A 13,877-nucleotide genomic window follows, 5' to 3' on the forward strand; every position below is an offset into this window, starting at 1 on the left:
TAATCAACTCTGCTGCTCATCCCACAAATGCATTTTCGTTACAAATGTGGCAGCAAGTAGGTGTTAATAAACAGGCTTTCCAACAGTATAAGCTTTACTGCCAAGAAGCAGTGTTACAACAACACCAAATACAAATATGCTTTTGTTTGACTGACATACACTGGAATAAGGCTCGCTTGGATAAGGGTATGGGCAAACTGTCATACAGTGTACACATTTTATTTCAGTCTAAATGCATTTTTTGGATCCAAAATAACCAGTATTAGTTTTGGTCATGAAAAATAGGAAACCAAATTGGTTTCCTATTTTTATAGAACTGTTTTATCCACTTTTTTCCTCCAAATACATTGGCCCATATCAAAATTCCAAAACTTATAGTTATCTGGGCACATGAGCAAGCTAGCCTATCCTATTTCAAGGAATTTCACTCAAGTCCATCAGAAAGCTAGCACAAAGAGGCAACCACACACTCACAGTCGCATTAATAATCATTAACAACACTAACAAACATGTCTTTGCAATGTGGGAGGAAAAACCTGTTTGAAGCCAAACTGGCACGGAGAACATGTATACTCAGGCTGGCTAGCAGATTCAAACCAAAGACCTTCTTGCTGTTGCTGCTGTTCTGTTTGTTTGTATTATTGTAGGGTCTTAACCTTACAATATAAAGTGCCTCGAGGCAACTGTTGTTGTGATTTGCTCCTTGCAAAATCGTGAGCCGTTAACCACAAGCAGTTAGTTACTATAGAAATGCGCAGATACATGTAGCTTTGATTATTAGGCATTATCTGTAGCACCCATTTGTTTACATTATGTTATTACTGAGAGACATAAATTGCATTTATAGTATGTTCCTTCCTGTTTGTCCTTGCTTATAGGGGATGGTGTGATAGTTCTGTCTATAATATTACTGGATTTGTTCTTATAATATAAAGTACCAACAGATGACTGTTTTGTAAACTGGTGCCATATAAATGAAATTGAATTGGCTTAAACACATTGATGGGCTCAAATGGTAAATGGCCTGTATTTGTATAGCGCTTTTACTAGTCCCCCCCTAGGGACCCCAAGGTGCTTTACACACCCAGTCATCCACCCATTCACACACTGGTGAAGGCAGCTACAGTTGTAGCCACAGCTGCCCTGGGGCAGACTGACGGAAGCGAGGCTGCCATATCGCGCCATCGGCCCTTCTGGCCAACACCAGTAGGCGGTAGGTGAAGTGTCTTGCCCAAGGACACATCGACCGAGACTCCGGGGCTCGAACCGGCAACCTTCCGATTACAAGGCGAACTCCCAACTCTTGAGCCACGATCACCCCCCCCAAATGGGTCAACTGACTCTTCAGCAAGTGCATTCTTCAGAAAAGAACATCCCTCTGTTATTATTTGGTTTGTTGTGTATTTTATTTTTGTTGTAACATAAAAGGCAATATCTCAAAATGGACACAGACGGAATAAAGATGGTGGCTTTAGTATCAGATTTCAAAATCACATATTTTTCCAAGGTCAGCACACACATTACACCTCGAGGCAGGGAAAAGAAAGTAATGTCAGCTTCCAGTCTGTCAAGAAGCTGTCATAAACCTTTCTTCTGCTGCTGATTTTTTCAACTTGGCTTGCATCAGGTTATGCCGTCACCTCTTCTCACCTCATCTCACCCTTTCAGCCGTCCTGCAAATGTTAAAGAATTTTTTTAACTGCCACCTCGGCTAACCCTCCAAACACACTGCGCAACTTTTTCACATTAATATAATAAGATGTTCATTTTCTCCAAGTGAGTGAACATGCTTGTAAAACTCATTCATGACAAAAAAAAGAGTCATAACTTGGCATGGTTGTCTTTGGTTGCATGAATATAAGCTGAAGATTATTTGTTAAAACTGTAATCTGTCAGGCAAAAACCCACAATGGAGTACCAGTCACAGGTCGCTACAAGTCTCTGTTTGCCCTTACTGTCTGTCTCCCTGTGATGTTCAGGTACATTCCTACCTGACACCTGGAAGCCGAGGGCTCAGCACAGGAAGGTAAGCACCTCAGCAAACATGGAAGGTGTTTTAGTGGATCTATGGTTTAGGGTCCACACCCTGCACACTTATGGATTCAGGGGAACGTGTCAAGCAAATGTAGACATCTAAGTATAGTTCTTACATTTTCCTCTGCCTTAGCAAGGTATGAGATTTCTTAGATAAAATCTTGAAAACAAACGTTATTGGCCAAAGGAATGCCTGATCCAAGTTTTTGAGCTTTCAGTGTTGCTTTACAGCAATTCAGGCGTCATTTGTTATATGTTTACATGTGATAAAATCCATGAAAATTTATATGGTTCACATTAGAGAACAAACAGCAAGTACGGAAGGGCAGATTAGCGGTTTTTGAGCATTGAGAATAACCAGAAACTGCTGACACGAGCCTGTGACTTAGTATCCAGGATTAGCATCCACATAGCAATGACATACAACATACTCGTTGGGATGTGTTAAACATGGCATAATTATGGAAGAGCGTTTCTGCCACACACGAAAAAAAAGTATCCATAACTCAAAATTTTGAGTTAGCGCTTCCAATGAGTGAATGAGATCATTTCCTTGTTACCCGGAAGCTGAAGCCCTCAGCTACAAATACTACAGCTAAGCTACCAGTATCACAGCCAGTCATGAATGCACAGATTGCTGAGTATTTTCAGTGTGGCTTCACAAATGATGAAATCCTTGTGTTATTAGCTGAATCACATGGCGTTACTATCAGCCACGTACTCTCGAAAGCGTCAGTTTGTTGCAGTCTGGTTTTGAGTGTGCATTCCTCTGCACCATATCCTTCCGGGTAACAAGAAAATGACGTCATTTACGTAGATTACAGATTGGCAGAGCTAACTCGAAATTTCGAGTTATGGATAGGTTTTTTTTGTGGCAGAAACGGGCTTCCATACTTAAAAGCACATGCACACACACACAAAACTGTAAGCCCACAGATATATTCAGTGTGTTACTTCAGTCAGCACTTTTTGTATTTGGTTAGGTTGGCCTGTATGCAGATGAATGCACTTTGTGCTAGTGATAAATCAGAGTCAGAATACTTTATTAATCCATCCATTTGCTTCCGCTTATCCTTTTCAGGGTCGCGGGGGGCGCTGGAGCCTATCCCAGCTGTCATAGGGCGAGAGGCGGGGTACGCCCTGGACAGGTCGCCAGTCTTGCTTTAATACTTTATTAATCCCAGAGGAAATTATGTAGTCACAGTTGCTCCTAATGTATATGTTGAGGCTTTATGTATACTGAGCTGTTTTAGACTATAGGAATAGTTCTAACATTTTCCTCCATGTGACTTTAGAACTAGTAAAATCTAAGCATTCGGTAACCAGGAAGGAGTGCAGAAATATGAAGATGCCAATGCTGAGCACAACAGAATGCAAGACAGGCATCATAAAATCTAGAAATGCATTTTAATTAATGGTGTTGAACAATGGAGGAAGATTATTTTATTTCATGGGAGGTTACATTGCTCTGCATAACTGTCCTTGCCATTCCTTTTAATGTCGTGGTATTTCAGACAAGGACACAATGTCATGTTTTCACTCTTCCTAGTAACATTGCTTGAAAGCATGCAAGTCTGTGTTCTTCTTCCTTGTCACACCCTCTTTTTGTTAGCTAACCCATGGGTTTGGTTGGTTAAGTGTAGCTTGTTTGTCACAGACACACACACACACTAACACTGCCACACAAACATTTCTCCTCCCCTTTTCAAGTGTGTGCCACATGAAAGCGGCGTACACCCGTCTCTCTCAGTGTCAGCGGTGTGTTATTAGCATCCAGAGACTCCAGAGTGTCTGCTGCGCTGTCACCTCCCACAGCCTCCTTTACACGCACCCTGCCTGTTTGTGTGTGTAAAATATATAGATGGGCGCAACCTGGATCTGCTGTCTGACTCAATCCGAGAGGCACACCAAGAGCGCACCGTCAGCACTACGCCTTTGTGTGTTTGGTGTATTCACGCATAAACACGGGTAGAAATGAAAACACCAGCAGCAGATTGAAATACACAAAATAGTACATTTTATTTTCACTTTGCTTTTCCAACTTTACAGAAAAAAAAGCTCCAAAGGCACAAACTGTTGTGCTACTTCATATCTACACTTGACACTATAAATAAAAAACCTGAGCACAGCACACTTGTTGAAAGATTATAAACAACTTGTTTTTAAAAATATTTTAGCACCAACTTGCTAGGAAGTGAAAGGCCAGGGGATTTTGTTTTGCTTTGTTTTTTTAAATAAAAAAAGTATTACTGAGCTAGCGAAAACACCAAAAGGCTTTAAAAGTGTGAGGAAATAACTAAAGTGATATAATCAGGGTTATCTCGGTTTAAGATTTAAAGAAAGGCCGGGCTATGATGTTTAAAAGATGTGGGAATTTATACTACAATGTGGTGAATTATGGCACTTGTAGGTTGTATTTTAAGCATTAGCATTTTTACAGCTTAGTTCAGGCTCAGCTGCCTTTTAACTTTTTGTAGCTGCGCACCAAACCTCTGTTGGAGGCATTTATTATTAAAAAAAGATTAACTGAATAATATGTCTGTCTTTGGATATGCAACGCATATTCTGTAACCGGGAGTGGAGGATTCCAGCAGAGGAGTCAAACTCTGCTCAAGTATGTGTTTTCACTGTGTAGCAACAGTTAGCAGCTAGTTAGCTTAGCCTATCTTAACTTAGATCAGCGGTCCCCAACCCCCGGGCCTCGGACCGGTACCGGTCCGTGAGTCGTTTGGTACTGGGCCGCGAGAGTTGAGGCTCAGGTGGGAAATGTATAGTTTTCAGGGTTTTTAACGGTTTTCAGCGTTATTTTGTTATTGTTTTTATCGTTTACTTGGTTTTCCTGGGTCTTTTCACGTGTGTTATGAATAAATCTTCTTTTTTTCTGTACCGGTACTAGTTTTATTTTGTTGTATTTATCCGCGACACCTCAAAGGCCGGTCCATGAAAATATTGTCGGGCATAAACCGGTCCGTGGCGCAAAAAAGGTTGGGGACCGCTGACTTAGATTAGTTCTACTTATATGCTCTTATAAACTTTTTAAAACCCTACACCGCAACTTACGCCATAATCTGATGTGTACTTCCTTATAAATACAACTATGTTTCGGATCAGCGCCACCTGCACTGACACTTAAGACCAGTATTGCTGATTCCTCCTCTGCACTGTCTTAATTTTTTAAATTGACTGAAATAAAATTGATCAACTTGAGGAGAGAAATTCTACTTCCAAATAATGTTTTGGCAGTGGTATTGCAGAGCAACAAAGGCTCACTACACACAGTTATAAATGTGTAAGCTAGATCACAGACTTTCTATAGAATAAATGCAAAGATCTAAATAAAGCTTAAGGCCCCAGAGACCAAGAGACTGGTTACTGACCCCCCTGGTAACCACCCTCCACCAACTGGCAAATGGTTGCTGGCACGCCTAAGGTGAAATTGATCGCAAAGAAGTATATGGTGCCGCAAAAGTCTCCTTGTAATTGCATTGATTGCTAGCAGATTAGCATGTTCGCCCATAGTTTGTTTGGACGACTTCTCAGCAAACACTCACTAACTACTAGTTTAACAGTAAGGAAAACTGAAAAGGGGTGACGCAAACCACCAAAGTGGTGAACATTTGCCTTCATAGTAAAAACTGTACCTTTTTAAATGTGATGGCTGCAGCACTGACATAACCTTTACTGTGAAGGCAAATATTCTCCATGTGTAGTTTGTATCACCCTTTTTTAAGGTTTGGTAAATGGTAAATGGACTGATTCTTATATAGCGCTTTTCTACTCTCCCGGAGTACTCAAAGCGCTCTACTTGTCAATTAGTTGACTTGGAAAGTAGTTATCAAGTAAAGAGTATGTGCATAAATAGCAAAAGAAAATTGACTTAGCTTCCAGGTCAGAAAAATAAAGCCAGTGCTAACTTAGCCTCTGTAAACAATATCCTGCTGAGTTCATTGTCTTAGTCACTTAGTTTGGGTCATACTGAGTTAGAGCTATTTTGGAAAAAAACAAAATCACGTTTCATCATACCATGTTTCAAAACTGAGAATTTAGCCCTGGTATTTTCCCCTCGCTTGCCCCTTCTTCTCACATTTAGTTTCTTGCCACCAAGACGGCAACGGAAGAAACGTTCACCTCATCTTTTATCCCATGTATGATTTGCAAACAAGTCCACGTCTCCTATGCAAACTACAGGCAGCTGTGGCACTCTGCTTTTGATTGGAGCAATTACAAAGTGGTTTTTGATGCAGCACCCTCTTTGTGACCAATTTCACCCGTTGGCTGCAAGCAACCTCCAGGACTCATTCGCCAACCAGATGGGGATTATATATTTTTCACAACCAATATGGCAGACTGCATCATGCCATGCACTGAAATTATGGGGTGGAATTGAATATGAGCCACTTTTTAAAAGAGCATCTTTAAGTGTTTTTAAAACATATTTCAGCTAGTTTAGCTTTGTTTCTAACTAACTATATTCGCTAGAAGCAGCTATTCTGGCTTTTAGCCACTAGCCCCCAGAGGTGAGTTTAATACACTGCTCATACTCATGTTCAGATGCTGACTTTGTAGCTACAACCAGCAGCTGGTTAACCTGCCTAACCCTTGGTGTAAATACTGGACAAGAAGTGCGGCTCTATCTGAAGGGGGGGGGGGGGGGGGAGAATCACTTTTAGTCTAAGCCAAACCTCTAAACTGAGAGCACAAGCTTTGCTCTTCACTTCTACACAAACCAAAACCACCTGTTTGCTTGTGTTGCTAAGTCCGCTTTGTTGTTCCACAGAGGAAAACAAGTTTCATTCCAGCAAATGTGAAATTACATGCTAGTAATTTTTCTCCTCTGTTTCGCTGTTGTGTTGATATGTTATGCGTGTAATGGTCATCAAGCTGTCATATTCTTATTTTATATCAATTCCAAGCCCTGCGCTGAAATAGTGTGGCAGGCTTTCTTTTGATGGGCGACTTTCAGTAGTATTACCAGTTTTAGTGGAATAAGTCTGTCTAACTCCCCCTTACAGAAAGAAGAAATGCGTGAGGGAAATACTGAGCATTTCTATATTTTTCTGCATAAATATATTCATAATTCAAATATTTATAAACAAAACATGAACTGTTATCAGTGATATCAAATATAAATGTCAGTCTCTGCACTAAAAAACCCATTTGAATCACCCCGGTCTCCCACAGTGTTGTGAGTTCACCTTGTGAGCGGTGGAGGGTAAATGAGGCCAACGCTTGTTTTCAATCCACATTTGCAGCCTGTGTGACAACATGTGTTTCGGGTTTTTGCAGTTATGACTCGGATTTGATGATCACTGTCAGGTGTTTCTGCACACAGCACAGCTCAGAATCATCCAAAAAAAAAAAAAAAGCCCCAGGTGAAGCCCAGGACTCCAGTCGAAATGTTGTCCATTTTTCTACATCAGTAGACGGCTCCCATACTCTGTGTGGCCGACGGAGCAGTTGGTGGTGCGTGGTGCACTTGGCCTGACTGTGAGAGACCTAAGTGTGCACCCTGCTGTTGGTACCAGTTCTGGTGTGTGTACTCCCCCATATAGGCAGGTGAAGAATCCACCGGAGGCTGATAGGGAACCTGCCCCCTACTGGTAGGATCCAGCATTGCACTATTTTTGACGCTACCGTTGCTGACGTTTGGGTTGTTGCCGCTCCCGCTGCTGTGGTTGCTGCTGTTATTGTTACCATTGCTACTGTTGTTGTTTTCCCACACAGCTGGGGATGGAGGAGAGTTGCAGGCCATGGAGTCGCTGGCGTCTGGACTGTGTTCAAGAGGAATATCACCGAGCGGAAACTCTCCGTTCTTGTAGAGCTTCTTAAACTTGGAGCGACGGTTCTGGAACCAGATTTTGACCTGAGAGGAAGAAGATAAAATGTTGAAGAAACTTAAATATTAGGATTTGGTTTTTGGCCACTTGTGTGGGACATATTGTAACTATATAGTTTGAGCATAGTTTGTAACTATAAAGTCTGAAATAGTAAAATATCCTTATTTGGCTTCTTGTTTGGAATTTCACTAGGATTGATACCATGAAGGTGTCGCCTTGGTTTGGATTTTTTCCATCTTAGAATTTCGTATATTTTTGGCTTCACATGCAAAATCATCTATTTTATGCTTTTTTTAAAAAAACGCATCAAAATAACTACGACAGAAACAGAGCTATTGAAGTTTGCCTCAGTAGCCGTTTTTGTGTTTGCTGTAGGGGGAGGTTCAACTTTTGAAGGTGAAACTTTTATTTCCGATCGACTAGCAGTGAGTGTTTGCAGACAAGTCGGCATCTTCCACAAGAACTACAGGCGACTGTGGCAATCTGCTCATGACCAAGGCAATCACAAGATGGTTTTAAGTGCATGCACCTTGTGACAGTTGTGGAATACACATTGTTCCTCCATGACCGGTTTCCACGTGACTACTGGAAAACTCATGTGAGAAATTTCTATTCATATTTTTCAGAAAACCAGCTGCCTATATTACGCATAATTGACTGGTAAGATTAGTCAGAGATATGGGTGTATTATAGTGTTAATCTAAGCCCCAAGCAGAATGGGGAGAGTTTGAAGATAAACTTATTCTTCCTTCAACTTTCTATGCTAACTCTATAGCTAAAGCCAGCACCTAGTTAGCTTACCGTCAGTTTTTAATGTACCTATTTTTAGCACTGTTTTGCAAATCAAGTAGAATTTCTCTGCATAAATGTGAGTTTTCTCGGGCTTTCTAGCCAAAACATGCAGTAAAAAGCTTAAATAATCTAATTTCAGGCAATTTGTCTTAATTATATGAATTACAGACAAGTTTAGCAGCTAGCTAGTAAACGCTATGTAGCATTTAGCTGCCGAGGAGGCAAAAACTTAGTTATATCCATTATGTGGCCAAGACAAAGTATTCCAAGTCTATTATAATATGTGTCATATTTCATTAGCCAGTATTTTAAAGAAATACAGATTTATATAAATGTTTTGAAAACTCACTCTCTTACTTAAATGTCTGTATCATTGCCTTAATCTCATCTCAAAGTCATTTCTAAAACGCACCTATTAAACAGCTATTACCAAATAAACCTTGATGCAGCTAATTTTTAAACAATAAATAAGGTTTAAAAAAAGAATGAGGCATATTAATTCTTGTTTTATGTGGACTTTAAAGAGATTATTAACCTTATTATTCTTTTATTTGTCAGTGAATGCTTCAAATCATATTTCATGCTTTTTCAAGCTGAAGGGAACTGTGCTCATGTCTGTGTTTGCTTAAAGCTTGGGAATGTTACCCGAGCATGACGCAGTGCAATGATTTACAACAGCTGTGATAAAAGAACTCACACCTCAAGTTTTGTCTTTTATCACTCAAGCACAGATAATACGTCTGCTAGTAAATCATCAGGGCACGGAGATTACGACAGCAAAAACCAGACTGACACACTGCAACAACTCGCAGCGCTGCCTACAGTCGAGGTCAGACATTCAGTGTAGTGTATTTGTGTTCTCCTCTATTTTCATCTGGGGGGGTTTTAAAGCGTGATTTTTCATACATTTCACATTTTTATTTCAGAGTGATTCCAGTTCAGTTTTTTGTAAATTTTATATATTGTAGCATCTTTATCTTCAAGTTTTGAGACCTCTGAAACTTTAGAGTACACCTCAAACACCTCAGCTTTCTGCGCTGTGAATCTTTGCATTCAGCTGACATCGCTGCTAAAAAGCCAGCGTCACTGTCCATTCAGCTGCTTTCATCTCTCATGTCTCTGATAGTTCCACTGCTTTAGGGCCTTTTCATTTTAGACCCTGGCTTACATATAAAATGACCTTAGGAAGCCAAATGTGAATGTGAAATACTATCAGCGCATCCATTTCACAGGACACTTCACATCCTTTCCGTGCTTCCACTTCGGCCGGTACTTCCGATGCTTTTAAATTCTGCAAGTCATGACTGAACTGCAAAGTTATCACCCATAAAGTCTCACCTGCGTCTGTGTGAGGCCCAGCTGTGCAGCCAGCTCGGCCCGCTCTGGCAGGGCCAGATACTGGGCTGTCTGGAATCTCCTCTGCAGAACTGCCAGCTGGTAGCTGGAGTAGATGGTCCGGGGCTTGCGTACCTTCTTGGGCTTCCCGTTGACCAGCCTAACTTCCACGTCTGGTTCTTCTTTCACTGCAGTGGCGGCGAGGGAAAACAAAAAAGAAGTAAAAATACTGCAATATTTTAACTGACGTATTACCTTTTCACACCTACGTTTCTCATACAATGAACTAAACTTGCATTGTTTTACTACAGGGCAGTTGGTGCAGAGAAGTTTTAGCACAAAAATAGCCAGAGCCACTGCAAACCCCGAAATTTCAAAGAAATTCCGCCAGCACTCTGAGCTTATAATTTTGGTCTGAGTGTCTCCCACAGCTGGGGAGGGAGACAGAGATTTATAGGTGCTTTTCATGTAGCCTGGAGGCCTGACTGTATACAACGCCGCTCATTTGTCCTGTTGTTATTCTTGTATCCTTTTTTGGGGGTCTTTCTTTAAATATACAACCCCTCGTTGTTTGTATTTGAAGAACACATTGGGCGGCTCTGGTCCAGGACATAGTGTGAGTTATTTAGTAATAAGAAAGTCAGCGAATTGATCTTCGGCTCCTCCGGTCTGCAGTGTTCAACAAGTGAGTAGTAATAATCAATGCTAAATGAATCCCCATTGCATCATCAGTGTGTGTGATTTGTACAGGTGCATTGAATAAAGCAGCTTTTTAACAATAGTAAAGTACTGCATGCATGCCTGAATCTGAAAGGCAACTATTTACAAAGCAGTCTATATTGACAGTTTTTTTACAAGCTATTTTAATTATAATAGGCTTAAAAACATCATTTTGAAATTGCTTTTCACGTGTAAGAGTTCCAAAAGAGACTCATTACATTCCACTCCAGTGTTTTTCTTGCAGGCTTTGTAGCCAAAGTGGGAGTTATTCTATACTAAACTTTTATATTCTATATTAAACCCACACACTGTGGTCGTTTAAAAAGTCATGTGCTAGACTCAGTACTTTTGAAAGAGAATTTAAAGGATTTATAAAGGAGAATAAAATGTATTTAAAGAACCAGTTTATACTTTAAAAAAAGGTCTACATTTCTGGGCTGTGTTCAAATTCATTAATCGTTTGGTTACGGATGATAGGGTTTACATATTTGCACCTTTGTTTATTTATTTATTTTTCTGGGCGTGGCGACAGGCTTTGCGTGATAAGGAACCTTGCACGTTGAATGATTCAAAGGCCAAGGCTGACTGACAAGTCGTGACACCTGATGTACGTGGCTGTGGGCCAAAGTCCCCCGGGGCCGTTTCCAGGAGTGAACTCCCAACTGGAATGCCAAAAACAGTACACCAGTCTGTCAAGCTTGTTTTTTCCCTGTAGTTTGCGCCGGCACACCTTCCAAGCTCTAAAAAGGAGCCCGAAGAGAAATCTTGTTTGTTTGTTTGTTTTGCACTCAAAGGGAAGTTACAGAGAACTCGCTTTATGGCTGTTGTTGAAAATGTTGACGTTGCTGTGCTGTAATACCGACACGGGATGAGCACGTTGAGCCCACCGTGAACCGGTTGCGTGTTAACAAATGAGTCGTTCGCTGCTGATACCGGTGAGGTTGAAAAGTCACTGATTAGAGCTGGAACGTGGCTCCCATCCAAAGGCCTTCGGCCTGCTCGCCATTTCCCTATCAAAATACGATCTGAATCAGGTTCAAAGCAGTGATGATAAACAGGAGCGTTTTGCACCGAGGCTCTGCTCGCAGTGACTGAAGCTCACCGGTGATGATCCCCGTTTCTTCGAGGAATATATACCCATCACGTCATCCTGCTTCATAGAAACTACACTGATGCCTTAATTGTTTATGATATCCCAGACAAGCTTCTCATTTATATGTTTATTGACGTTAAAGCTTAGATTTTTATAGACTTGTCTTTCCTTTTTAAAGCGTTTGGGACTTTTAAAACAAGGTAACACAAACTGTAGCACTCCATCAGCTGCATATGAACATGGTTGTTTTGTTTTTTTTACTTTGTAGAAAAAATTACTTTTAGAGTTGAAGAACAGCTACTCTTCATAATATCTTTGTGAGTCTTCTTTCTTTCTTTACACAGACACGTTACAAGGTTATTTCTCAACAAAGTGATAGCCAGCGCCTCTCCCCGGAGCCCAGCACCATTGTGTGTGGGATTTTGCTCCTGCCTAATCATTTTCTCGTGATGAACAATAGAAAGTTATTTGAGAATCCGTTGAATGCTTCCACATATCTATGAAATGTGATGTGTGGAGAGTTGGACGCAGTGGAAAAATGAAAAACAAAAATAACTTCTTTTTTTTCTCGTGCGTAAAACTCATGCGCAATTATTGGGTTCATGTGGCTAGACATGAGCTCTTGCCATACATCAGCCTCAGGTGGTCAGTGTGGCTTTGACAAAGATGGAGAGCAGCTTACGCAACAGTGCTTATCACATTTATGCTCATATTTTCTTTTTAAACTTTCCGTTACGGGTGAACTTACCGCTGTCCTGCAGACTTGGCTGAATCTCTCTGTTGAATGCTCCGTGCTCCCTGTATGCTGCATGGGGGTAAGGGTACTCTGCCTTCCCAACGGGGTAGGCACCGCCGGGACCCATTCCGTTCAGGCTGTAGTGGTGGTATGCGTACGGGTTCATGTGCTGAGCGGAGTACGGCTGCTGTGCCGGGTAGAAATCCTGCGAGCCGTGGAGCGCGCTCTGGCCGCTATAGAAGCCCATATCTGTGGAGGAGGACTCCGGCATGGTCGGGGAATCCTTGGAAGCCGAGATGGAACCACCGGCCACGGGGATGGAGGGCTTCTTCTCCTCGAAGACAGGTGAGGACTGCCCGTTCATTTTCAGGCGTTTATCTCGCTGTTGTCGTCTCAGATCGGGTTTGCTCTGAGCTCCGAAGCAGCACTGTTTAGAAACTCCTCACACAGTCTGAAGCTTGCGTTCCCAAACTCCCTTGACGCAGCAGCCAGGCTGTCCACCGTGGCGGCGCCCAACCCAACTAGAGCCCCTAATTACAGGGCGCGCCGAACTGAGCCAAGCCGAGCAGGACAGAGAGGAGTGGATGTCTCCTTCTCATTGGCTCGCCTGCTCGTTCCCTGCCTCTGCCCTGAGGGCAAGACAGCGCTGTCGCCTGTCTGGCTCCCTTCTTTTCCCCACATAAACCTCCAGTAAGCCTCTCCTAGGGCCTTCACCAGAGCGCGTAAACAGCTGGCAGGACTTACTCAAAAGTCCTTATTTTGTCTACCTCGAAATATATTCAAGTTAACATAGAGGACCGTGAGCAGAGCAGATAAAATATGTAGCTACTAACCAAACTATGCGTAATGGTGTTGCGATAAGGAGTGTCAACGCATTAACGTAATAGTGCTGCCTCCCATTTAAATGCAAATAGAGCCAGGTGCTGTTTAAGAACACGTTGGGAGTTATTTACAGTTAATCAAGGCTTGTCGTTTTCTTCTTTTACATGTGTCAGTGTGGGGCCCCGGGCTTCTGCTCTGCCTGGGATGGGGGGAGAGAAACGGCCAGCAACAAACCTACTATAAGTTTTGAGTGCATGTGACATTCCCGAGAGACAATACAGGAGGATAATGGGTAAAGCTTCCTTGCAGTACCTCAGTTTGAAGTGAAACAGTACAAAGTGCTATAGTTTGCAGTAACAGAGGGAGCTTGTTAAAAACTGAATGCTAATTTGGCTTTTTGCATACACAAATTACCATCTCCCTCACAGGCTCTTTGATCGAATAACACTGAATCTCACCACCAGGCGTCGCTGTTGAGACTACAGGGGTTTTTAATGAAAACGCTTTC

The 13,877-nt window shown here is 41.9% G+C and overlaps 1 protein-coding gene across 1 annotated transcript; it reads right to left on the reverse strand.

Annotated features, from left to right (window-relative positions):
- Positions 1-3,824: 3,824 nt before the first annotated feature.
- LOC146389238 (homeobox protein Dlx3b-like) lies at positions 3,825-13,792 on the reverse strand. Its single transcript, XM_084926963.1, has 3 exons — positions 12,560-13,792; positions 10,002-10,186; positions 3,825-7,897 (listed from the first exon to the last, which is right to left on the reverse strand). Exons 1-3 carry the CDS (start codon positions 12,909-12,911, stop codon positions 7,451-7,453), a joined length of 984 nt encoding a protein of 327 aa, XP_084783089.1. The 5' UTR covers positions 12,912-13,792; the 3' UTR covers positions 3,825-7,450.
- Positions 13,793-13,877: the final 85 nt, after the last annotated feature.

This window comes from Perissodus microlepis, chromosome 4, assembly GCF_051167445.1.
Source record: "Perissodus microlepis isolate ML-2025 ecotype Zambia chromosome 4, ASM5116744v1, whole genome shotgun sequence".
Taxonomy (NCBI): Eukaryota; Metazoa; Chordata; class Actinopteri; order Cichliformes; family Cichlidae; genus Perissodus; species Perissodus microlepis.